Source organism: Balaenoptera ricei, chromosome 19 (assembly GCF_028023285.1).
Source record: "Balaenoptera ricei isolate mBalRic1 chromosome 19, mBalRic1.hap2, whole genome shotgun sequence".
Lineage (NCBI taxonomy): Eukaryota > Metazoa > Chordata > Mammalia > Artiodactyla > Balaenopteridae > Balaenoptera > Balaenoptera ricei.
In genome coordinates, this window is record NC_082657.1 from 36317726 (window position 1) to 36343885 (window position 26160).

Sequence of the window (26160 nt, forward strand, 5' to 3'; positions counted from 1 at the left end):
AAAAAAACACCTGGGGGCCAATCAGGAAACATGAACAATAGAAGAGGGCCATGTGTGAAAGACATCTGCTGGAAACGTTGTCAGGGCAAGGGTGGGGGGAGGAATGGCAACTGGGTGTCAGTGCTGCGCGGGGTCTGTGGTGAACTGAAGGTTACGAGCCCCACGCAGAGAATGCAGCAGCTGCTCCGCTCCAGCCGGTCGCCACCTCGGAGGGATGAAGGCCCGTGTAGCCAAGACTGCCTGCCTTTTATGACAAATAAGAAATCCAGATCGTGCTGGTGTAAAATCCCCTGATTTAAAAAACTTGGCTAATCCAAAATATTCTCTGGTCAAAGAAATCACGTCTGAGGGCTGAATTCAGCCCTTGGCTGGTCGCGGGACCTGTGTAACCAGTTTATTGACCGGTGTGAAGTGGATGGTCTGCAAGAATGAAACGACTGGACTCTTCTGCCATCACTGCCTTCAAACTTGTCCCGTCAAATTTCCCCTCTCCATCCTGTGACACAGGTGAGGCAGGCAAATAAGTTTCTGTCCCCCTTCAGTTATGGGAGCAGTCTTGTTCGATCACGGCTCTCTGTGTCCAGGTCTAAAGGTCCAGCACAGGTCCAGCCCAGGCCCACATCTGAGCTTTCCGCCCCTGCAGTCTCCTCCCTCCTCTCCTGGCTGCTCCAGGGGGAGCGCAGGCCGGGGAAAGAGGCAGCTCTCTGGAGTTGGACGGGACGGGTGTGAAGTGCCTTGGTGGCTAGGGGACTGGCAGTGGTGTGATGAACGTGAATGTGGGATGTTTGGGGACCTGCAGGGACCTTGGCATGTGGGAACCCCCTGCCCCCTGCCTCTCTCCCAACCCCTCCTCCTGCTGCTTCCATTGGCCTCTGCCTCCACCTTCTCCAGGTGGCGGGCTCCTCTTGTGCCCCAACCCCTGAGGACAGAGGACAAACCTTTCCCACAGTGTCCCGGTTGAGCAGCTGGGTGGAATCAGAGCCAGCTCCGCTCTCAGAGACCTCTCTCGGGTCTCTTGGACCCCCATCACTTGGCTAGACCTGAGGGGATACCTCCCCCATCCTCAGAGAGGGAAGGAAGGGACCCAGCCCCCTCCCCCGGGCAGGTGGGACTCCCCTCAAATTCTCCCACTTCAAAGAACTCTCTTGGCACCTAGTTTCTGTTTCTGAGGTCAGCTCAGGTAGTGGGGCTGGGGTGCTGGGTCGGGTCCCATCCTCTCGTGACCCGCCCTGCACGGGCCACCTGACAGCTCCATGGTGCTCCTTGACCCTGATGGTTCTTACCATGCGCTTCTCTGGGCTGTGGGACTTTGGACGATAGGACCACTCTTCCCACCAGGACGTGGCCAGGTTTGTTTCCCCTTTGGAGTGGGAAATGGATTGGAGTGGCCAGGGTGTGAGTGCTGGCCAGGCCCGGCCAGAGTACTGGAGGCCTCGCTCCTGGAGACAGGTGCCCACCTGGAGCCGTATGCACAAGCTAGGGGTGGGAGGTGGCAGAAGGGGAAGGTTTCCCCTGGAATTTAGCGGTCCCAGGGCTCCAAGTGGCCCCAGGCCAATCGCCAGCCCCCGTGGGGCCCAGGAGAGGTGGCCCTCTCTCTGGCTCTGCCGGGCCCTCCTTGCCACTTTGCCAGTCCCCGCTCCTGTCATCCCAGGTGTGCTGCACACGATCTGGGTCCTGGTCTGCAGGCCTCCAGGCTCTTCTTTACAAACAGGCATCCATGAGCCCCTCTGGAGGGCCCAGGCACCGGGTGGGTCTCCAGGGGTGGGCCTAGCAGGTCACAGTTCACAAAGCCGTCCACTCTCTCCCCTTGCCGGGACATGCGGCTGGGTGGGAGGAGGGGCATTCACCCTCCCAGCCTTCGCTGCAGAGGAAGTGCCTGGGGCCCATGTCAGATTCCCACCTGCCGCCCACGCCCCATGAGTGGCCCTGACCCTCCCCAGGCCCAGAGGGCCTAGCAGGAGACTGAGTCCTGTCCGGACACTGTGTGGGAGGAAGGGGAAATAGAGGCCAGTCAGGGCTGGGCGGGTCCCCATTAGACCCCAGGGTGGAGCAGGGCCAGCTCTGGCCGTGTAGCCCCGAGAGCGGATGCTGGTGATGATGTACTTCCTTGGCGGAGCGCCCTTCACCTTCTGATCTCGAAGTAGCCAGCCAAGGGCCCTGGCCTCATCCACATGGCTTCCTTGGGGCCACCACAGTGGGGGCCTGGGTGGTCAGCCCTTCCCCTGCCTACATACTGCACCCCATATGTGTTTGCTGCCCCACTTCCCGTCTGGGCCACCTGTGACCCGCTGGGCGATGGTGATGATAATTTCACAGTACTGATAATCATGATAGTGATAATAATGGCCACGCCCACTGACTGAGCAATTCCACAGGCATCATCTCAGGAGCTCTCCCCATGCCTCGTGAGAAACTTGCCTCCTTAGCAGAGGTCGGCTCACGCAAACTCGGGCCGCCAGGAAGTGGCCAGGACAGATGTCAGCCCAGGCCGGAGCAACCCCCAGGGCCCATGCTCCTGTCCCCCGCCATCCTGCCCCTCCTGTTATTCAGTCTGCTGGGGGGGGGAGGGGCCCCGGGGCCTCCAGGGCTGCTGGCTCCTCCTCTGGACCCCAGCAGGCGTGGGCTTGAGCCTGGTCTTGTCCAAATCACAGGCATGAATGAGGGAGTGCGAACGCTCTCCACATCTTCATCCTCATCCCTATAGCCAGGCCGTGCGCCCGGCATGCTGCCGGTCTCCTCAGACCCCAACACAGCCCTAGGGGGCAGCTGCATTGCTGTATGCGCGTCACAGAGGAGGAAACAGGCTCAGGGAGGCCCCCAGCTTGTGAAAGGAGCATCTGAGGTAAGGGTTCCTGACTCCGAAGCCTGGCTCACTGTCACTCCCCAGGGCCCTGCTCGGGTGCCGAGGCCTCTGTGGCCGCTGAACCCCAGCCCCGCAGCACCCACCCAGACGAGGCCCTGGGCGCAGCATCCCTGGGTGGGTTCAGCAGCTCCTGCCGAGTCGGGTCCGCTCTGCAGGTGGTCACGGGGCGGGGTGCGACTAGGAACGCTGTCCGGTTGCCCACACTCACCTTTCACAACCCAACCGACGGTGCCATGGAGCAGGAAGGGCGTGAGCGGGGCCACAGGAAGCGGCAACGCTGCGGCCGTGGCGGGGGGCGGGGGTGGGCCGGCTCGGCAGAGCCTGGGAGCGGCGGGGCGCGCAGCTGCAGGGCTCCGGCCGGCGTGGACCAGGCTGGCCAGGGATGGTGGCCCGCGGGGCCCTGGTCGTCCTGCTCCTCCTGCACCTGGCCTCAGGTGAGCGGCCGGCTCCTCACGCCTCCGGCCAAGCCGGGGAGACCCAGGGTCGGGGGCAGGGAGGGGGGCGTCTGGAGCAGGTCCTCCGAGGAGCCCACCTGACGGCCGCAGCACCTCCTCCGTCGTCGGGGTCAGTCCTGCTCTCCCGATAGACTTTGGTCAGCCCTGGTCTCAGGTCCCCTTTGCTTCCCCACAGCACCCTGGAGATGGGAGAGCGTGGGGGGTGCGCCCACACTTCGTCCCTCAGGCTGCGGCTCCCCGACAGGCCTGGCTCTGGGACACGGGTGGGCCCAGGACAAGCTCTTCTCCAGATGGCCTCTGAGCTCCAGGGGAAGGCGGCTGGGACCCTCGAGGCTGAGGCCGGGCCGGGCCTGCACAGCCCTCCCCCCACCCCGTCCACCCCCCTTCCCCTGTCACGCCGGCTCCCCTCCGTGTCCCCTCAGCGGTCCCCCGGTCCTCAGTCATCCAAGCCGGGAACAAGGCTCTTCCTGCCCCTTCGTGCTCGGCCTTGCCCACAGCCAGGCGGTGGTTGTCCAGAGGCAGCTGGAGGGCGCCTGGCCCGGCCCTTGCTGTCCCCGCTCCCAAGAAAGCTGGCCCCACCCCTGGCCCACCTGGCCAGCTCTCCCTGGCGCTCTGTGCCATCTGCAGGGATCCCCTCGGGCAGAGGAAGCTGCTCCCGCCCCGTGCATGCATCTCCGAGCCTTGCGTGCTCCTGCTGTTTCGCTCTTGCTTCAGTGAGTGGCCTGTGTGCCTGTCCCCCACCCCTGTGTGTGTCCAGCATGTGGTCACACGGCTTTGCGCGTACGGACCGACCTCTTTCTGGGGCTTCAAAAAACCCTCTTCTCTTCAAATGTTGGGAGATTCAGGGAAACGCGAAGTTTAGTCTATGGCTCCAAACAGTGTGAAAAATGGCCGGGCTGTCCCAGCGGGATGGCGGCAACACCTGATTAATTAACTTCACAACCACTAGTGGCTCTTGCTCGGTCTCATAAGGACCCTGGGCCCCTCATGAAAGTTGTAATTTTCTGGTCGGGCCTTGAAGGCTCCCCCGAGTGATGGAGTTTACCCTGTGGTGACGGGTGCTCTGGTTCAGCTGTTTAAACAGTGTGAGGAGCCCCGAGAGGTTTACATCTAGAGGGAAGGCTCCTTTTTTTTTTTTTTTTTTTTAAATTAATTAATCAATTTATTTTTGGCTGCGTTGGGTCTTTGTTGCTGAGCGTGGGCTTTTCTCTAGTTGTGGCGAGCGGGGGCTGCTCTTCGTTGCGGTGGCTTCTCTTGTTGCGGAGCACGGGCTCTAGGCGTGCAGGTGTCAATAGTTGTGGCAGGTGGGCTCAGTAGTTGTGGCTCGCGGGCTCTAGAGCGCAGGCTGAGTAGTTGTGGCACACGGGCTTAGTTGCTCCGCGGCATGTGGGATCTTCCCAGGCCAGGGCTCGAACCCGTGTCCCCCTGCATTGGCAGGCGGATTCTCAACCACTGCGCCACTAGGGAAGCCCAAGGCTCCTTCTTTTGTGGACATTTTGGGGCAGTTGCCATGCGTTCATTTGCTCTTTCGTTCATTCATTCCAGAAGCGCTGCTGGAGCCCTCTACTCAGTGTCAGGCCCTGTGCTCATATACCATGTGGTCCCTGACCTCAAGGGACTCAACAGTCTAGCAGAGTGATGGGCTGCTTCAAAAGAGTCCAGGGCATGGTGGGGGCCCAGAGGGAAGCAGACACACTCTTTAATAAAGGATACTTTACCAAGAACCTGTCAGGGCTGGCACAAGGGACAAGAAGCTGTGGCTGTTGGCAGAGGGAAGCAGGCCACTGGTGGGGAGCCTTAGGGAGGGGCGAGTACTGCCCTGACCTCTGACCTCCTCGCCCCCCCCCCCATATGAACCCAGATTGAGGTGGTCCTTGGAGGCCAACCTCTGGGGCAGAGCGGGATGGAGAAGAGTAGGGTGGGTCTGGAGGGGCCTCCCGCGCACTGGCCTGGTTCAGGCTCTCCCTGTCTGGGCTAAATGCTTCTTCTAACATCTTCCAAAAGTAATTGCAAAAACGATGTTTCATAATCTTCTCCGCACCAGGTACTTGCCAAGAGCTTCGCAAGCCCAACGGCCCTGAAATTTCATGGCAGGCCAGGAGGGAGGCTCTGTTAACACCCACCGAGTTGCTCCCTGCACCCAGCACCCATGTGTAACCCCTCAGGCATACAGAGGGCTGGAATTACAAAGAGAATGGTGCCTTCCCTGGAGCTGACAATTTCCTCCCCCTCTCTGCTCTTCTTCCCTCTTTCTCTTTTTCTCTTACGCCTTCCTTCCTTCTTCTTTCTCTCTTCCTCCTCTGTTTAAAAAGCAAACATGGATGTTATTATACACATGCTCACCCATCATGTGATTTTTCCCATTAAACAACGTGTTATGAATATCTTTACAGTCTAACAGAAAACTGAAGTTCCTTTACAAGCTACTTAAAACATTGTCACATATAGGGCTAATTATTATAAAATCCACTTGAAAATATTTTTTTACCTACGTTTACCCTAACTTTGGTCTGCCATTATCTTTACCATGTATTTTATTTTTGTCTTAAAATTTAACTAGTTTCATTTAATGTGAAAGTAATATTGTGCATAATTTTTTTAAAAAAATCAAACACTGGAGAAGGGTGTGAAAATATGAAAAGTAAATGTCTCCCTGCCCACTTCACCCACAGTTCCTGGTGGGCCAGTCAGAAATGTAAAGGTGCAGATTGTCAAGATCCAGCCCCACCACTCCCATAAAGGATACAATAAAGCAGTTCATGGAAAAAGACATACAAATAGATGCTCAAACTCCTTCTTAAGTTGAAATGAAATTCAATTTTACCCCTCAAACTGGCAAAGATTTGAAAGTTTGGTAAAGTCTAGGGCTGTGAACATGTGAGTAAATAGTCACTCTTGCCCACTTTTGGTGTGAGTGTAAATAGGTGTAGCCCTTTTAAGAAGGAAATTCCATAATACTTAGCAATTTCTAAAAGTTCCTACATTTTGATACAGAAATTCCAAGGATAGGAATGTTTTCTATGAATTCTTAACATAAGCTGACAAAGGTATAAGTAGCATTATTCAAAATAGTAAACGAAACAAAACAAAAACACCCTAAATGTTCACCAACAGGGGACCAATTGAAAAAGCATAGCAACGCCCATATACTGAAATAGTATGCAAGTGTATAAAGAATGAGATGGGTATGAGTCCAGCTCAGGTTCACACAGTCAGCGTGGATGGATGGAGCCGGATTCTAGTCCGCACCACCAGACTCTGGAGCCTGAGCTCCCCTACCCGCTGCCCGTGTGGCCCCTCCCCATGCAGCCCATTCACACTTTGCATCCCTCTCTTAGATCAGAAGAATTCCGCAACCATACCTGAGGAGTCAAGACAACCCTGCAAAGGACTCATCAATGCAAACCGATTTGACGACTTCGGCCTTAAGGACACTGCTAAGTGCTTCTCAGAGTGTGCAGGGTCAGGGAATGAATCCTGCAACCTGGGAAACTTGCAGAGGTAAAGGGCCCTCTGAGCTGGAGCAGGAATCTGGGGGCTCCGGCAGGGGTGGAGTAGGAAGGCTGTTAGGAAGGGATGGAGCTATCAGCCCTATTTGGACCCAGAAAATGCCACTCTCATCTCACCCTTCCACCTTGTTTGACACCCACATTCCCCCTGACCACCAAGACCCTATGATCCAGGGGATGCAGAGGTGAAATTAGCCCCTGTCCCTGTCATTGGGAGTTGTGGAGGGAGAGACATGGCCCCAAATGATGGTGATTCTAGAGTGCGATCATACAGAGGGTAGACAAGGCACCAGGTTAGCTCAAAGGAGGGAAAACTGCCAAGGCTTCACAGATGAGGCCACCCATGAAAGGGTTTTGAAGGCTGCATAGGAGATTTCCCATTGGACTCAAGCAGTGTTAGGGGATACAGGGAGAACTACAGTGCTTTGAACTGTGAAAGAGTAAAGTGCTGGGGGTGGAGGCAACAATGGGGAGGTTGGTAGGGGGGGTTGGGCTGGAAATGTAAGCAGGGACCAAAGTGTGAAGGGTTGTGTAAGCAGCTATACCACTGCGGGAGGGGTCAGGGCAATGATATATTTTAAATACAGGAAGAGCATAGTCAACGTTGCGTTTTAGAAAGATGGCTCAGGCTTCAGGGAAGGATATGAGGGTGGTGATGTGACAAGAGACGTGAGCAGGTAGGATGCAACTGTGGTGGTCTGGGTAATAGTGAGGGCTGAACCACCACCAGCACCACCACCAATTGGCACTGTGTACCTGGGTAGGAGGGATGGGTCAGAGACGTTGAATGATGTAGAATCAGTGAGATCAAGAGACTGATAAGACCAGGAGACCAAGAGATACTGGATTGAGGGAGAGGAAAGGGTTTGGAATACAGCATCTCCAAGAGTCACCTTCAAAAAGATCTTTGCCTTTCTCCCCTCCTCTCCCTTCCAATCGGAGTTACCCATCCTCTTCTGGGATACTCAGGACAGGCTTGTATGCACTCAGTATATATTTGTTGGAGAAAATGAGTGAAAAGTTTATGTTCTCAGACTTGATGTTAGCACAACAATCTGATTGAGTGCCATCACTTCAGTGGCCTGAAAAGGCTCCCATGCGTACCTGCAGCTGCTCCGGGAGCTTCGGATCTCCGAGCAGCTGTTCAGGAAGCTCCTCTTTGTGCTGCCTTATGGAGGGCTTAAACACCTTGGGGAAAAGTAGGAGCTCTGACATCAGAAGATGTGGACTCGGTTCCCAACTCTATCACTTAGCCAAGTTATCTCCTTTACCTTTACAACCCTATGAGGTAGGTCCTGTTATCAACCCTTTTTTCAGGTAAGAAAACTAAGGCTCCCATAGGTTAAGTAACTTGCCCACGTTACACAACAGGTAGGTAGCAAAGTCAAACATGGACCTAGGTCTGGAGGGCAGTAGGGGAAGTGTACAGTCATACAGACTAGGGTCAGACTGGCAGTGCTCAAAAGTGGAATTGGACTTTGGACAGGTTAACTTTCAGTTTCCTCATCTGTAAAATGGGGCTGAAATAACACCTGACTTGTAGAATTACTGCAAAGATTAAATACATAATTCAGACACGTTAGCTGTTATCATTATCTTACCAGCATTGTCATTTCATTACTGTTCCAAAGCCTTTATTCTTGATCTCTCTCCTATACCTTCCTCCTGGGGTGGTTGTTGAGATTAAAGGAGATTATGCATGGAAAAGTTATTAGCAAATAATAGGAACTCAATAAATTTGAGTGTTCTTTATTTTAATGACTCTAATTATAAAAGTAATTTGATTTTTAAATTTTATTTATTTTATTTATTTATTTTTGGCTGCATTGGGTCTTTGTTGCTGCGTGCGGGCTTTCTCTAGTTGCAGTGAGCAGGGGCTACTCTTCGTTGCGGTGTGTGGGCTTCTCATTGCAGTGGCTTCTCTTGTTGCAGAGCACAGGCTCTAGGCGCGTGGACTTCCGTAGTTGTGGCACGAGGGCTCAGTAGTTGTGGCTCGCGGGCTCTAGAGCTCAGGCTTAGTAGTTGTGGCACACGGGCTTAGCTGCTCCGCGGCATGTGGGATCTTCCCGGACCAGGGCTTGAACCCGTGTCCCCTGCATTGGCAGGCGGCTTCTTAACCACTGCACCACCAGGGAAGTCCAGTAATTTTATTCTTCATAAAATATTTAGAAAGCAGCTATAAGAAGAAAAGTGGAAAATTCCCCTTCTTACTATCCAGAGATAATCATTATTTTCATTTTGGTGTATTTCTTTAGATAGATAGATAGATAGATATGGATGGATATAGATAGCTATAGATATATCACATACGTCATTTATCCATTCTACTATGTTGCTGTATAGTAACATTTGGGTAATCTCCAGTTTCTGGCTTATACAAAGAGTGTTGCTGTAAATATTCTTGTTCGTGTGTTTTGGTGAACGTATGTGTTTCTGTAAGGTATATTCCTAGGAGTGAAATTGGTGGGTCATAGGGAAGGCATGTGATTAGCTTTAATAGAAACTGCCTAACAGTTTTCCAAAGTTCTTAAACCAAATTTCACTCCCACGATCAGTGTATGATAGTTCTAGTTGTTTCACATCCTTGTCAACACTTGGTATTGTCTGCTTTTTCATTTTAGCCATTCTGGCAAGTTTGTACTGTATCATATGGTGATTTTAATTATATTTACCTGATTAAGTTTAACTTAATCTTTCATATATTTATTAGACATTTTGATATCCTCTTTGTGAAATGGCCTTTTAAGTCTTTGGCTTGTTGTTTTATGGGGTTGTTTGAATTTTTCTGAGTGATCTTTAGGGGTTCTTTATATATTCTGGTTACATGTCTTTGCAAATAGATACACATGAATATGTTCTCCTTCATTGTGGATTGCCTTTTCATTCTCTTAGCATTGTCTTTTGACTACAGACAGACATTCTTAATTTTAATGTAGTGTAATATACCAGATTTTTACTTTATAGTTAATGCTTTGGGGTCCTTTTTAGGAAATGTTTGCATCCCCAGGATCATGAAGATACTCTTCGATGTTTTCTTCTCAAAGATTTATTGCTTTATCTTTCACGTTTGTCTCTATGATCCACTAAAAGAAAGTAAAATACTGTGGAAAACTCTTACTTTTCAGAATTTTCAGCTTAGCTAGTGCCTCTCAGACTATAGAGTCTCACAATTCTGAAAAATGTCTGGAGGAGAAATCAGCTGTACTTTTGAGACCCTTCGAGTGCCCAGGTTTATTTCTTCACCCTCTGCACCACCCCAACACCACCACCAAGACCACCAAATGCCCTGTTTATACTTGACAAAGTGCTCTTGTGCCTGTTTGCAATCCAAACCCAGCCACAGTCAACCACTGATCTGTCTGGGCATTTTATATAAGGAAACCATACAACATGTTGTCTTTTGCATCTGGCTTTCTTCACTTAGCACGTTTTTGAGGTTCATTCATATTGTGACAGCAGGGCATTTTTTATGACCAACAGTGACCTCTATTCAGATGAAGCTCAAATTCCCAGCCTTTCGTCCATGCTTAGACAAGGGACATGCTTAGAATGAGCACATGTCCCCGGGGAAAAAAAGCAACAGCAGATTTTCAGTTCATTTCTCTATGATGCTCCCTCTGCAGAATTTTAGCCCCTCTCTGCTTTAGCAGCTCTCTGATGCCTTTAAACAAATTATTTCTGTATTATATCTAGCTTTTCTATTTGTTCTCAGTGAGAGCATTGATCCATCACAAATAACTCCACCCTACTCTGAAGCAGAAGTCCAAAGCCTGAATTTTTTCCAAGAAAATCTATTTTGAGGTATAATATATATATATATATATATATATATATATATATATATATATATACCCCCACACACACACACACACACACACATATGACAGCAAAATGCATACATGTTAACTGTACAGATCAATAAAATTCTACATATTTATATACTCATCCTTTAATTACCACCCACATTAAGCTTATAAAACTTTTCTAGCCTCACAGAGGGGTCCCTCATGCTCCTTCCCAGTCAATAGCGCCACCTCACGGTAACCGTTATTTTAACTTCTATAACCAAGTATTGATTTTCCCTGTTCTCAGACTTCCTATAAATAGAATCACATAGTGCATACTCTTTTGTATCTGGCTTCTTTCCCTCATCAGTATGCCTGAGTTTCATCTTTTTTAAAAAATTTGTTTCACTTATGCTGATTAGATCTGATGAGCAGAAAGTGGCAAGTTGTGAAGATGCCTTAGGAAGACATATGTGAACTAGAGGGTAAGAGACAACCTCCACAAGAATTCAGGGTCCCATCACCTCAGTGAATCTCTTGGACATTCAGAGGACTAGAGAATATCAATATATCCCCTCCAAGGTAAAAGACAAGTTGTTGAACCTCACACCACTTACAATGAAAAAATGTATCATGCAAACACGAACCAAAAGATGTCTGAATAGCTAAATCAATATCAGACAAAGAAGATGATCCTTAAGTTGGTGTCAACTTTATAATTAAAAATTCAACTGTACATCTATGGTTTAGACTTTTTGAATATATGTTACTTTTCACAACTAAAACAATTTTTTTAAAGTGCTCTGAGAACCAGATCAGGAAATCTTCCCTCAAGAAGGTAAATTCATGGGCTGTTTGGTAAGGCCAAGGAATTTTTTAAGTGCATGAGGTGAACTATATGTATTGTGAAATACAATTCTCTATTTTATTTGGTAACAATAAAAATCACAATACTTCTTCATTTAGATTTTTAAGAGATAAATAAAAAACTAGTATCAGTTGGTGTAGCTCAATCAATGGATTTGGGCAATCTCATCCCACTGTTTCTGGCTGAATGTTCTAATTGCCTGAACCATCCAAGCTCATGTGCACATATTTGCATGGTTTACTCTTTATATTTTACAATATTTTTTTTCCTGTGGTTTCCTTGGAGTTTTATTCCTTGGTAACTCTGTTCAAAAAAATGTCGAAATAAAAGCCTCCCTTTTGCCTCCGTGGCAAGCCCTCCATAGCTACTCCTTTCCAGTAGCCTCGATCTGGCTCTATCTGCTCTTGTTCCCCTTCTATACCTTTGCTACCTCAGCCTTCACCTGTTTAAAATTGCTTTAAAAAGGTGGGCAGCATGTCTTAGGACCCCAGGCTTGGGAAAAGGAACTCTGGCCAAAGAGAAGTTTCAGCACCATGGAGAGCACCAGGATAGGGACGTGGGTGGGAGGGGGTACTTTCCTCACCCTAACTTTGTAGCCCATGGCAAGGGGGCTGTAGTAAAATAAATGGCAATTAAATTTGTGTTCTATGTGTTTCCAAGACCAGCTCAGTTCCCATAAGTCAGTTCCCATACAGCTAAGTCTTCAAAGGCTGAATTCCCAGTATTCACCTAGCACTCAATAAATGTGAGTTAGCCCTCACACCTCACAGTGATCATCCCACAGTTTCCAATACTCAGAAGAATTTCTCTAAAGAAGATTTACAGAGACCAATAAACACATGAAAAGGTGCTTAACATCATTAGTCACTAGAGAAATGCAAATTAAAACTGCAATGAGATACCACTTCACACCCACTAGGATGGCTATAATTGCAAATGAAACAAAACAAAGTGAAAAATATCAAGTGTTGGCAAGAATCTGGAGAAACTGAAACCCTCATACATTGGTGGTGGGAATATAAAATGGTGCAGCTGCTATGGAAAACAGTTTAACACTTCCTCAAGAAGTTAAACACAGAATTACACAGCAATTCTACTCCTAGGTATCCACCCAAAAGAATTAAAAACAAGCCTTCAAACAAAAGCTTTTACGTGAATACAAGCAGCTCTATTCACAATAGCCAAAAAGTGGAAACAATCCAAATGCCCATCAATGGATAAATGTATAAACAAAATACGGTATATGCATACAAAGGAATATTATTCATCCGTATAAAGGAATGAAATACGTATACATGCTACAACATAGATAAACCTTGAAAACATGCTAAGTGAAAGAAGCCAGACACAAAAGACCAGATATCATATAATTCCATTTATATGAAATATCCAGAATAGGCAAATTCATAGATTAGTGGTTGCCAGAGGCTGGGGGAAGAGTAACTGCTTAATGGGTTCAGGGTTTCCTTTTGAGGTGATGGTCATGTTCTGGAACTAGATAGCAAAGATGGTTTCACACATTGTGAATGTATTTAATGCCATTGAATTGCACACTTTAAAATGGTTAAAATGACAAACTTTACATTGTAATGTATTTTGTTACGAAAAAGAGAAATACATAAAATACTCAGAGGGGCCACTGGCCGGAATCCCTCAGAACCAGCATGAATCACTCCCGTGCCACCCCTCTTCTCCTGCAGCATCCCAGGGTCTTCCCTTTGATATTCTGGGTCACCCCTCCTACACCAGGAGCCTGATGATCGCTGCGCATGGTATCTCTCCTCCCGTCATCCAGGTGAGTGGACCAGGTGAGTGGGTAACTCAGCCTGCAAGACCCTATCTTCCCTTGTAGATACTGGCTGAACTATGAGATCCATCTGGCGGAGGAGAGTCTGACAGAGACAGTGAATATGGGTTTTTTGACGGCTCTTGTCAAGAACATCAGCACCAGCATCTCAGAAGACCTGCACTTCTCTCTGACCCCCTCTCAGGTGAAGGCTTCCCCCATCCCCACTGGCCGGTCCTGGTCCTACTTTCCTCAGGCATATTTTTCTGAGAGAGTCATGGTCTGTGATTGGTGCATCAACAGTTATCCTTCCCATGTCCCATTTGGTAGTTCTCTGCCACCAGGTTAATGGGTGCTGGTGAGTTAATTGGTTGAGTGGATCCTGGTAATATATTACCTAGGGTGCTAGGATGAGACCTTCAGAAGATCACCGAATCGAGAGTCAGGGTTCTAGCCCTGGACTTCCCACCACCTGATTAGGTGTCCTCCAGGAAATCCCCTCCCCTCTCTGGGCCCCCGAGTCCTCATCTGTAAAATGAGCTCGAAGGCTCCTCCAAAGTCTGAGGTTCCCATGAACTCTTCCACCAGGGGCACATTAGAAACCAGGTAAAGGCACTTGTAGAGGCGCTGCAAAGGGTTAACGGGCAGACTCTGGGTTTACATAGGTCTGGATTCAAATCCCAGTTCCGCCCCTTACCAGCTATTGTGATCTTGGGCAAATTACCTAACTTTTCTGAGCCTTGGTTTCCCCATCTGTAAAATGGGGATGATATTGCCCACTTTCAAGGTTGTCAGAGGGAGCAAATGAGATAACTCACAGGGAATGCTTGGTGCAGCCAGGGCACAGCCTCCCTTAAGGCATAAAGCTGAGGGTGGAAGTTTGGGCAGCAGGGAAGTGGTCTATCATGGAGGGACTTTAGGTCTGCCTGGAGAAGGGGAGATGGAAGATGGACGGGGCCTTTCTCAACCCTTTATCACGTCACCCCAGCAGCTGAGCCCTCTGCGTGGGGTATAAACCAGCCTGTGAAATCACCCATGTGTCCTTTTGACAAGGTTCTGGACTGGGAAGCAGAAAGTTGAGGCTCTCGGCTACAACACTTAGTGCCCCCTGTTCCAATGCCCAAGGGATGCTTTTGAGGCAGGACCAGGTGGGACCAGGCTGCAGCCCCAGGGGAGCAATGAGGTCAGAGAATGAACAAAACACGCTTGGCAACTACCAGTAAAATTTATTTTAATATTTTGACCATTCTTAGCTTTTACAAAATGTGTTGTTGTTGGGCGGGGCTGGATATCACATTCAGTGTGAATTCTTGTGTCCTCCCTCTCGGCCCTTGCTGTCTCCCTTCCTGATGGCCTTACGTTTTCCATTTATCCCTGAGTTGGAAAACAGACACTGTCACCATAGCCATATGTCAGCACAATGGGGGTCAGGACCCTGACCAAAAGCACCACAACTGACCCTCCCTCACACTTGCAAACTGACCTGTCCAGGTGTCGCCCCTTCACAGCCCACTTTCAGCCTGATGGGTGGCCATGCGGGCATCTTACTGGCTCCGTTCTCCATATTGGGAAAACCGAGGCTCCACAAGGGCTGTGATTTGGCCAGGGGCTCACAGCCTGGACAGAGCAGAGCTTGGACCATGCCCCCAGGTGTCCTGCCTCTCAGAGCTGTCCTCGGTCCTCAGTGCTGCCCCACCACCCAGCATGCCTGTTTCTCCTTCCATCTAGTGGGGGGGGGGGGGCGGGCAGGACCTGTGTTGGGGGCTGGGCTCCTCAGGGAAAGACAGAGCGGCTGGGTCTGTGGTTGCAGGTTCCGAAGCAGGTGACAGAGGATGAGCACCAGCACCCTGACAGAGTCCGGCTGCCCAGGAGCCTTTTTGAATCCTTCCAGGGCAGCAGGCCAATGGTTCGGTTGGCCATAACCATCCTGGACGTTGGTTCGGGGAATGTCTTCAAGGTGAGGAGAGGCTCAGGGTGGCTGAGGCTCAATGCTTGGTTACCCAGGACATGCTGGCCCTCTCTGGAGTCTTTGCTGAGGGACCCGATGGGGATGGAGGAAGTGAGGAGCCTCTGGAACGTTCCTAAAGCAGCCGAGGCCATCCCAGACCCCCGTCTCTAGGGTCTGTGGACCGCAGGCTCACGCTGGTTATTCACACTCAGCTGTTTGGACTGCCCACACCTGTGCCCTTGGACTCCTGTATGTGTATCCCAAGTGTGTTCATGTCCCCTGTGTGTCCTTGTGCATGAACAAACATGCATCTCCTTCCTTATTCCTGGTGCGCACATAATCATGTGTGCTGGTGTGACCATGTTCACATGAGCAAGTGTACCCAGGCCCTTGCAAATTTGTACCAGGTATGTCCCCAGAGGTGTGTCTCCACTCCCATGGGGACATGTGTATCCCTGAGTGCTGGTGTGGGCAGGTGCTCCCCACCTGTAGGCACCACTGCCCTCCGTTTCCCGGCTGATCTTCCTTCTAACCCTGCACTCCAGTTAAGAGGGCGGGGGAGGCCTGGAGACCAGCAACGGAGAGCCATCAGGTACATGGCTTTGCTGCCGCTTGGCCTGGAGTGTAGGGCCCGCCCTGGCCCAGCTGGAGCAGAGTACAGGGAGCAGCAGGAAGAAGGTCGTCCGTGACTCCCTGCCCCCTGGTCCCCCGGCCCCAGACTTTGCCCTCCAGGCAAGGGCCACAAGCCCTAGAGGCTCCCAGGAGCCCTGACCAGGGTTGGGTTGGGGCAGCCCCTTGTGCAGCCTGGCCTCACCCATGTCTCTCCACAGGGCCCCCGGCTCAGCCTAGAGGACGGCAGCAGCGTGTTGAACAATCACGTGGTGGGCTTGAGTTTGGGTCATATAAATGTCACCGGCCTGGCTGAGCCTTTGGAGATCACCTTCTCCCACCAGCACCAGCCTCCTGTGAGTCCCCCACCCTGGCCTGGCAGCTCCTGAGGGGCAGACATGTGGGTGGGCACCCCTGGGCATGTGGGCAGACACACACGGACTCTGCACACCCCACGCTCCCACATCCACCTGGGAGAAGCCATTAGGACCAGACACACAATTGTGCCCATGGACACATGCCTACCCTGTGCACATATGTATCCACATGCCTCCCAGACACCCTCCACTCCTGTGCTCACAGAGATGCCCAGGGGACCTGGCAAACACACGTGCACGCGCACGGCTGCCCACACACACGCTCCCCTAAAGGCATGCGTCTGCAGACCTGCGCCCCTGCCAGCCACAGCCCCACGCCTCTCCACACCCCCGACACGCTGACCCAGGATACATCAAACGCTTCGCGTTCCTGCGTGACCACAGGCTGAGACTTGCTTCTACCTAACGCGTGCGTGTGCTGAGACCCAGAGCACACTGTCCTCTCCCCGTCCCCGTCCTACCCTCCTCTCCCCTCTCCCAACTTCCCCTGCCTCGCCCCTGACTCCCAATCTCTGGTTTCAGAACGTGACCCTCAGCTGTGTATTCTGGGACGTGACTAAAGGTAGGGCCTGGAGGATCTTCCCTGGGTAAGATGGGTGGAGGGTAAGGGCTCCTTAGGGGACAGGACTCCAACCGCAGGGCCCCTCCCCTCTTTCTTTCCTCTCTGGACCCCTCTCTTCCCTTTCCCTGCCCTCCCCTCCCCTCTGCTTCCCTATATTCCCGTCCCCTCCCCTAGGCTCCCTCTCCTCCTCCCCAGGGTCATCAGGAGACTGGTCTTCCAAGGGCTGCTCCACAGAGTTCGGAGTCGATAGGACTATCTGCCGCTGTGACCACCTGACCTTCTTCGCCCTGCTGCTGGTAATGGCACACCACCCGCCCCCCCTCCGCCATCCTAGCAATTCTGGAAGTGCCAAGGCTCCCGGCCCAGGGAGGAGGCTTCCTGGCAGGGGCCAGGCCTTTGGGGTGTCTGGGCCTGGTCTCCAACTGATAGGATTCTTATTTGGGGGGATCATCCACAGAGGCCGGTCTTGGACCAAGTCACCGTAAAGGCCCTCACACGCATTTCCCAGGCTGGCTGCGGAACCTCCATGATCTTCCTGGCCTTCACCATTGTCCTCTACGCTGTCCTGAGGTGGGTCACCCCATCCCCACCCCACATCTCCGTCCTGCCCTCAAGAGCGGCAGCAGGGCAGGGTAGAAACCAGCAGGGTAGTGTTAGTCATGCAGCATTACACTGATATTTTCTCCAAACCTCCGTTTCCTCATCTATAAAATGGGATTGGAGGTTGAAATGTGTCTGGCTATTTCAGTTACAAGTGGCAGAAACTCAACTCAAATTGGCTTAAACATAATAGGTAATGTGTGGTTCACAGAATTGAAAAGCCCAAGGTGAGTTCACTTCAGGTGATGTTGGATCCAGGGGCTCAAAAGATGTCTCCAGGACTTGGTGTCCCTCTGATTCTCAAAACTTTGCTTTCTCCTTTGTCAGTCATGTCAGGCAACTTCTCCATCCTCAGGGGCCTTGGGGATCCCCAGGCTTGCATCATAGCTTCTTAGCTGCCTGGACAGCTAATATTCTAAACTAAGGCCCAGAATTGAAGTTTCTAAAAAAACTTTATTGGACTTCTCTGATGGTACAGTGGTTAGGAATCCGCCTGCCAACGCAGGGGACACGGGTTCGAGCCCTGGTTTGGGAGGATCCCACATGCCGCGGAGCAACTAAGCCCGTGCCCCACAGCTACTGAGCCTGCACTCTAGAGCCCAAGAGCCACAACTACTGAGCCCTCATGCCACAACTACTGAAGCCCGCACACCTAGAGCCCATGCTCCGTAACAAGGGAAGCCACCGCAATGAGAAGCCTGCGCACCACAACAAAGAGTAGCCCCTGCTCTCTGCAACTAGAGAAAGCCCACGCGCAGCAGCAAAGACCCAATGCAGCCAAAAATAAAAATACATAAATATATAAATTTTAAAAATTTTATTTTGAAATAATTATAGACTAACAGGAACTTGCAAAAATAGTACCTAGAGTCCCATGGTTCCTTCATCCAGCTTTCCTCAGTGATGACATTTTCTATAACTGTAGTACAATATAAAACCAGGAAATTGACATTGTTACAGCACTGCTAACAAGACTGCAGAGCTCATTCAGTTTTCACCATTTTCCACACGCACTCAGTTGTGTGTGTGTTCACACACGCACACAGGACTGGCTATATCATTTGTAGGGCCCAGTCCAAAATGAAAATATGTAACCCCTTGCTCAAAAATTATTAAGAATTTCAAGATGGTGACAGCAGAGCATTAAAATAAGCATAGGGCCCTTCTGGTTGCAGGGCCCTGCAGAGGTCATACACCAAGGAAGCTGACCCTGTGCATGTCCTGTGTGTGTGTGTGTGTGTATATGTCTGTGCAGTTTTATCCTATGTATACCAGAGTTGAGTTATACTGGTCTAACTTAGACCATGTGCCCATGACTGAACACGCCACTGTGATGAAAGGATGAATTACACTGACTGGTCAGGCCGCCCAAGTGCCTGCCCTTGGGTTTGAGAGCGCATGGCTGAGAGTGGGAAAGGGTGCTCCCCAGGGAAACCTGGGGCTGTTTCTGGAAGAAGGAGGAGCAGAAGCACCAGAGGCTCCTGCAGCCTGTGCCCAGGCCCCGGCCGTGGCTGAGGGACCCGCAGGAACTGCCAGCCTGAAGGAGCCTGTGGGAGCAGCCCCACAGTTGGCCTCCCGACCCATGACGGGCCTGGAGCAGCCCTTGGTCTCCTGACTCCCAGTCTGGGGCCCTCCCACTGCCTTCCTGCACATGCTGGCACTGGTTGGCCCTGGGCTGAGGCCCCCACCAGCCCCACCCACTCCATCTCGGACCGAACTGTGAGTGTAAGTGGTGCCCCCCCTGCCCCCATCCCCCAAGCCCTGGCCTCATAAGCCGAGCATCCATCTGCAATAAACTGAGCATGACTTGCCAGCTGGCTGCACTGCTGGTCCCTGTGAGACGGGCTTGGAGCGCCAGGAGGCACTGTCGACATCTCCCAAGGGTGGGGCCTGGCATCTCAGGTGAGGTGGACATTATCCCTCATGCCCACTCCAGGCAGCCCTGAGCTCCCATCCCTCCACTGAGAGTCCTTTGGAGCTGATTTGCTAGGAATTGGCAGTGGGAACTCCACGGAGGGGGAAGTGAGCCCTGGGAAGAAGCCCTGGACTGGGAGTCCGGAGCCCCTGCCCTGCGCTGTGGCTCTGGGTCCCTGTTCCTCTCTGAGCCTCACCCTCCCTACTCAGTTCTAGGCTTCATGCATCCACGCCCTGTCTGTCCACTCACTCAACCAATGCAGGGCTTCCTCCTGCTTATTGTGTGAGGCCCCAGGTCAAAGCCTGGGGAGAGATGGAAATAAGGGGTGGGTGGAGAGTTACACTGCGCTCACTGCTGGGAAGCTTCCAAATAGGCCTGGGATAAGTGACATTCAGAGACAGCCGTCCCAGAAAGAAACACCCAAGGGGGATTTTGAAGGTGAAGCAGGGAAAGGCATTGAGAGCAGAGGGAAGAGTGTGGGCAAAGTCCGGGAGGCGTAGAGAAGCAGAATGCATTTAGGGAATTGCAAATTAGGTAATTTGGCTCAAGCATGGAGTCAAGGGATGAAGCCAACAGGATCCAGAATCCATAGGGCCCTACGGGTCATGAGAGGGCTCGTGGACTTGAACTGGAATGTTCTCACACTCTGGTTGCTGGCAGGGGTGGAACAGAGGTGGTCAGATGGAGAGGCCTGGGTGCCCCCTTGCAGCCTCTCACTGGCCCTTCTTGCCCCAGGTTTTCCCGGCAGAAGTTCAAGTTTGAAGACGCCCCCAAGATCCACGTGGCCTTGAGCGTCAGCTTATTTCTCCTGAATCTGGCCTTCTTCATCAATGTGGGGCATGGCCTGAAGGGGTCCGATGCTGCCTGTTGGGCCCGGGGGGCCGTCTTCCACTACTTCCTGCTCTGTGCCTTCACCTGGATGGGCCTGGAAGCCTTCCACCTCTACCTGCTCGTCATCAAGGTCTTTAACACCTACGTCGGGCACTACTTCCTGAAGCTGAGCCTCGTGGGCTGGGGTAGGTGCCGCTTGGCCAGGCAGAGGGCATGGCTGACTCTGGAAGAGGCAGGAAGGGGACCAGCCTGGGGTGGGGGAGGGGCAGCTCCCTCTTTGATTGGCTCAGAGCTCGAGGGATGGACAGCTGGAGGGGGATTTGGAGGAGGACGTGCCAAGGGAGCCCCAGCAATGCCATACCTCCTCTTCCCCTTGCCCCCAGGCCTGCCTGCCCTAATAGTCATTGGCACAGGGAGCGCCAACAGCTATGGCCCCTATGCCATCCGTGACAAGAAGAACACCACCACGTTGGAGCTGTGAGTGCTGGCTGTGGGAGCTGGGGTGGTCTCAGGGTCCTGGGGACCAGAAGGAGGTGGAGGTGGGGGGAGGAGGGGATCCTGGGAAGAGAGACGAGTAAGTCAAGGCAAAGGATCCTCAGATCCAGCTAGCTCACGGCCTGCAAGGGTAAACTGAGGCCCGGAGAGAGGAAGTACAGTGAGAGAGGGGGTGAGAAGGAGAGAGAACCGGACCAGGAGGCAGGACGCCTTGCTCTAGCCTGGGTCACCACAGCCTACATAGCACCTTTGGACAAATTTAAAAGGTACCCCGCCCCCCATCCCTCTGACCTGCCATGCCAGGTGCTCAGCCTGGCGAGTGGAGGGTGAGTTGGATTTCAGCCCCCACCTGCCCCCCAGCCAGGTGCCTTTGTGCAGGGCACAACCTGCCCAATATTTGCAGCAGCCCTGATTCTATCCAGACTCTGTTTCTGAGTAGCTGTGTGACCTTGGGCAAGCCTGTCCCCTTCCAGAGCCTCGGTCTCCTCATCTGTACAATGGGGGGCTGATCCACATGCTCTTTTGGGCCTTCACTCCTGCAGTGCAGGGAACAGGGGAGCTGAGCTGAGCCTCTCCCAGGATACCTGCCTGAGGCCCATGGTTCTGTGCTAAGAAGAGCTGGTGGGGCCTTGGTCCTGTCCCCAGGGCCTCAAATGCAGGGCCCCAGGGGCCGGGCTGGGAACATAAGTACATGCAGCGGCCTGGGTGGGCACAGCGACAGACTGGCGATCACATGCCAGTCTAATGGGCAGCTGACTACTGTCCCTCAGGAGGGCATCCACAGAGCTGCCAGCTGTATGGTTTTATAAGAGAAGCAGAAATCTGGATGTTTAAGGAATTCCCTGGCGGTCCAATGGTTAGGACTTGGCGCTTTCACTACCAGGGCCTGGGTTCAATCCCTGTTCAGGGAATTAAGATCCCATACGCTGTGTGGCGTGGCCAAAAAAAAAAAAAAATTTTTGGATGTTTATGCCAAACATTTCACTTTTAAAAGGTGGTCATTAATTCTATTTTTTTTTTCTTACAACATAATGTGGGGTGAACGAAACATGTCTTTGGGACAGAACTGGCCTTTTACACTCACTGGTCTAAAGAGACAGCAGCCTGGAGCCTTGTGACTCTCCCCCGGGAGAGTGGGGAATGGATGGGTGGAGATGGGAGAAGGCATCTTTTTGGTCAGGGAAGATCAGGCAGGGAGACAGCCCAGGGCTTGCTCTCAGGAGCCTTCCTCTGGTCCTGATGGCCATCCGCCTCCTCCAGGTGCTGGTTCTGTGAGAAAACTGCCACCTCTGCCCTCTACGTCACTGTCCACGGCTATTTCCTCATCACCTTCCTCTTCAGCGCCGTGGTCCTGGGCCTGGTGGCCTTGAAGATCTTCACTCTGTCGAGTGCCACAGCGGGCAAGGAGAAGGGGCAGCACTGCAAGGGGGTCCTCACCCTGCTGGGCCTCTCGAGCCTGGTGGGCGTGACCTGGGGGCTGGCCATCCTCACACCCCTAGGCCTGTCCACCACCTATGTCTTTGCACTGTTCACCTCTCTGCAAGGTGAGGCTCCTGGGCCAGGGAGGTGTTGGGGGGCTTTGGGGGGAGGGGGTAGATGGCAAGAAACAGGATTCTACTCAGGCTTGCTCAAATCAAGGGTACCGATTTTAAATATCCAAGGCTCTCCCAAGGACCCCAGGGCAGGAAGGCTGGCTGACCTCATGGGAGCTGGTAGCAGGGTCAGGAAAAGCCACCAAAACCAAAGCAGATACTTTCCCCATCTTTTTCTCTGGTGTCACACGTAGTCTCTCACCTTCTCTCTGTGGAAACTTCTTCATTCTTCTCTCCACTGGCCCATTCCTACCCAAGGCCCCCGACTGGCTGCCCAATATGGCCCCCTCATCCCTGTGTGACCTTCCAAGTCTAGTGACCACGGTCTGCTTCAGTCTCTTCCATGTTCTTAGGAGAGTCAAGGATCTGACTGGGCCATCTTGGGTCAGGTGCCCATCTCTGGTCCAATCATCTGTGACCAGGAGGGTGAGATCATGTGATGTGAAGGCCACGTGACACGAACAGAGTCTCTAAGGGGCTGTGAAGGCAGGAAGCAAATGGTTAGTGGAGGAAATGCTTGCTACGTCTGCTCCCTGCCCCCGCCGGGTTCTTTCTCTGATACCCAGCAAAGGGGCAGGCGCCCAGGGTGCATGTGGGACACGGTTTCCCTGCCCGCACCTGTCCTCTTTGCTCCTCATACCCCTGTTTCATACACACAACTAAAAGAAGCATCACAGCCTGACTGTGAGGGAAACAGCCAAGAGAGGAATGACAGGTGTGTGCTTTGACTCACAGTCTCATCCCATCCAGAGGAGGCACTAGGAACCAAGGGGTCCTAGATCCAGCAGGTGCAAAGCCCACAAGGACAGGGCTGGCTCCCAGTGCTTCACAAGACTACATGGCACCATGGTTGGCAGCACTGGGGACAAGCAGACCTGGGTTCAAACCCCACCTCCACTCACCACCCCAGCAAGTCACTCAGCTCCTCTGATCCAGTCACCTGTACAGCTGGGATAATTCCAGTACTTTTCTCACCAGATTTCATGATGAATAACTGAGATAATGTGTGTGTGTAATACAGGAGGCCTTCAATATGTGGGAACTATGTTAACAACAGCAGAAGTCATTATTATTAGGCCACCGGAGACTGTCCCCAGATGAAGAATTATGAGTCCACATCTGAAAATTCCCAGGGGTTACGGCTTGGAGAGGGATGCACCTTGAAACTGTGGATTATGTCATTATTCTTTCTGAGGTTACCCATCATAGTTAAGTCTGAACACTTCACCGCACTGAGTTTTTTCAACTGAGTGTAACTCAGTATTTCTCTCTTCTTCCCAAACAGAGCCCTCAGCACACTTTAACTGCCCTTGAACTCTTCTCAATATTTTTTATTGTTGTGTAGGGTTTTAGTTCTAAATTTCTTTTAAAGAAACACAAAGATTTTTACTTTTTTATCAATTTCTGTACTTACTACAATTTTCATACCTCACATCTTCCCTTTTCTTCTTGCTGAAGCACATCCTGTAATAATCCTCTATAAGAGGGGCAGTGGTAGTTGTTTTGCATGTCTGAAAATTCCTTCATTTCGGTCTTTCTTTTATGAGATAGCTGTGTGTATAGATTTTATTTCGAGGACTCTGGTTTTCATTCTCAAGTTATCTATTTGGTTCTTTTTCAGGAGTAGGTTTCATTTTTTGTCTGATTTTTCTATACATTCTTGAACTTTTTTTTTTTAATAAGTTTATTTATTTTATTTTATTTTTGGCTGCGTTGGGTCTTCGTTGCTGCGCGCGGGCTTTCTCTAGTTGCGGTGAGCGGGGGCTACTCTTCCTTGCGGTGCGCGGGCTTCTCATTGCGGTGGCTTCTCTCGTTATGCAACACGGGCTCTAGGCCCGCAGGCTCAGTTAGTTGTGGCGCATGGGCTCAGCTGCTCCGTGGCATGTGGGATCTTCCCAGACCAGGGCTCGAACCCACGTCCCCTGAATTGGCAGGCGGATTCTTAACCACTGTGCCACCAGGGAAGTCCCTCCATTCTTGAACTTTTACAGTGGAGCGATTTCTCCTCTGGGTGGCCGCCAGCCCAGGCCCCGCCCCAGGCTCACTGAGGCCCTCTCCTCCCTGACAGGTGTCTTCATCTTCTGCTGGTTTGTTGTTCTCTACTTCCCAAGCCAGAGCACCATGACCTCGTCTTCCGGCACTGCCCGGGCTGACCAGGCCCTCACCGTGTCTCATGAATAGCGGGCTGCCGTGTGGCCAGGCCGGGGCTGGCCTGCACTCTGGACTCAGCTCTGATTTGCTGTGTGACCTTGGTGGGAGGGAAGAGGTGCTCCCTGCTTCCTTCTGGGCCTCAGTGCCCTTCTCTGTACAATGGGACTGGGGAGCAAGGGGATGGGAATCAGGTTGGACCATGTGGCCTCAAAGGTCTTATCCAGATACACCTATGGGTCTGAGCGTTCACAGATCCAGGATGGCAGGAGTCTCAAGTCCCTGTAATCCTGAGACCCCTGCCAGCACGCCCACCCCCTGCCTTCAGAGCAAAGCGGCCTTCTCGTCTCAGGAAGGGGCTGAGCCCAAATAAGGAAGTTTGTCGTTGGCCGGCCTCTTGAAGGAGCCCCCAGCCGCTCCCCTCCCTTCCTTCCCCTTGTCACCGCCCTCCCACAACTCCACCGTCTGGCCGGGCACCTGGGGGGCCCTCAGGGCCACCATCCCCTCAGGCACTGGGGCAGTTATGGACTGGAGGTTTGTTGCCACGGTCGGGGGGTGGGGTTTGGTCCTCCCACCCAGGCTGCCCCTGGTCTCAGACACTCTCACCAGGGCCCATCCTCATGGAAGACCCCCTACCGTTCAGGGGGCTGCCAGCCCTCCAAGTGTTGGGGACACCGAATATCAAAGAATGCCACTTACTCAGTAGGTGGGATACCTCAAGCAAGCCCCCAGTCCCCACTCTGGCCTGCCCCGCGGTGACCTGACTTCTGATCTGCTGTCTCGGGGGAGGGGAGGGGAGGGTGGGGTGGGGGGGTGGAGGGCATATGGTCCCCAGGGCTCTGCACACCTGAGGGCTGAGGAGCCAGGGCCGGGGGCCGGGGGGTGTGGGCTGAGCAGAGAGAGGGTGGGCATTTCTTCTGAAGTCTGAGCTCCTATAGAGCAGGCAGGCACTTTGACAGCTTTGCTCGCTCACCGGTTCAGCCCAGCCCGAGCCTGACACGTTTGGCAGGCCCTGAATAAATATTAGTTGGCCCTCGATGGAGGTGTGAGTTTGGCACCAGCCTGACAGGGCCCTGAGCCAGGGGAGTGCCTCAGGCCAGACCCAGCTGGGTCTGTCATTTCCAGTGGCTGGGCCTGCTTTTGAAACCACTGGTTTCCTCAGTAGCAAGCAAAAAAGAGGCAGACGCAGTAGAGACAGTAGAGATACAGAGATAGAGAGATGGAGAGACATAGGGAGAGAGAAAGAATTAACAGATGAACTGCCACAAAGAAAGAAAACAAAAGGAGAGAGACGGACAGATGCAGAGGCACACTGGCCCCTGGCCTGGCCCAACCAGGAGGGCAGGGCACTGGTATCCGTCCCCCTCCCCATACAGCCACCTCGCACTTCAGCCCTAACTTACTACTGGGACAGCTCGCCCTCCCTCCCCCAACCCCGCCCTTCCCAGTGTGCTTTGCAGATGGTCAAGCACTTTCTACAGGTGAGAAGCCTGCCTCTTCCCCCCAGATGCCCTGGGCTGGATTCCCCTTCTCCCTCCTCCCACCCAGCAAACAGATGAAAGAAAGGAGGCCCGGGACCCTTGGTTTATGCAAGTCACTGTGTTCCCGGAAGGGAAATCTTAGAGTGTGGACATTGCGACAGTTGAGCCACATTATCAGTTTTTGTGGACAAACTTGGTAGGTTTCGGGGCTTATCTTCACAAACAACTGTTTCTCACCCTGAAGGTCTCAGCAACCTTACCCCAAAGTCCCAGGGTTACTAACCTGTCCTCAGAAAGAACAGTGCTCCAGTGTCTGACAGGCCTGGGTTCAAATCC

The 26160-nt window shown here is 52.1% G+C and overlaps 2 protein-coding genes across 2 annotated transcripts in view; both read left to right on the forward strand.

The window, feature by feature from the left end:
* Positions 1-50: 50 nt before the first annotated feature.
* On the forward strand, positions 51-25117 carry ADGRG3 (adhesion G protein-coupled receptor G3). The gene is made up of 12 exons (XM_059905526.1): positions 51-507; positions 6657-6819; positions 13333-13471; positions 15077-15223; positions 16045-16179; positions 16723-16762; positions 16958-17058; positions 17220-17332; positions 20013-20293; positions 20492-20585; positions 21864-22147; positions 24264-25117. Exons 1-12 carry the CDS (start codon positions 429-431, stop codon positions 24374-24376), a joined length of 1689 nt encoding a protein of 562 aa, XP_059761509.1. The 5' UTR covers positions 51-428; the 3' UTR covers positions 24377-25117.
* DRC7 (dynein regulatory complex subunit 7) overlaps positions 22077-26160 on the forward strand; it is a 28905-nt gene continuing 24821 nt past the window's right edge. Inside the window, exon 1 of the mRNA XM_059905522.1 lies at positions 22077-22147. The gene's annotated coding sequence lies outside the window, so the exon portion shown is untranslated. The remainder of the gene's footprint in view (positions 22148-26160) is intronic.

Coding starts and splice junctions, on each gene's coding strand:
- ADGRG3 (XM_059905526.1), top strand. CDS start 429: ATGAAACGACTGGACTCTTCTGCCATCACTGCCTTCAAACTTGTCCCG. Junction 16,763..16,957: donor ATTCTGGGACGTGACTAAAG/GTAGGGCCTGGA, acceptor CCTCCTCCCCAG/GGTCATCAGGAGACTGGTCT. Junction 20,294..20,491: donor GCTGAGCCTCGTGGGCTGGG/GTAGGTGCCGCT, acceptor CCTTGCCCCCAG/GCCTGCCTGCCCTAATAGTC.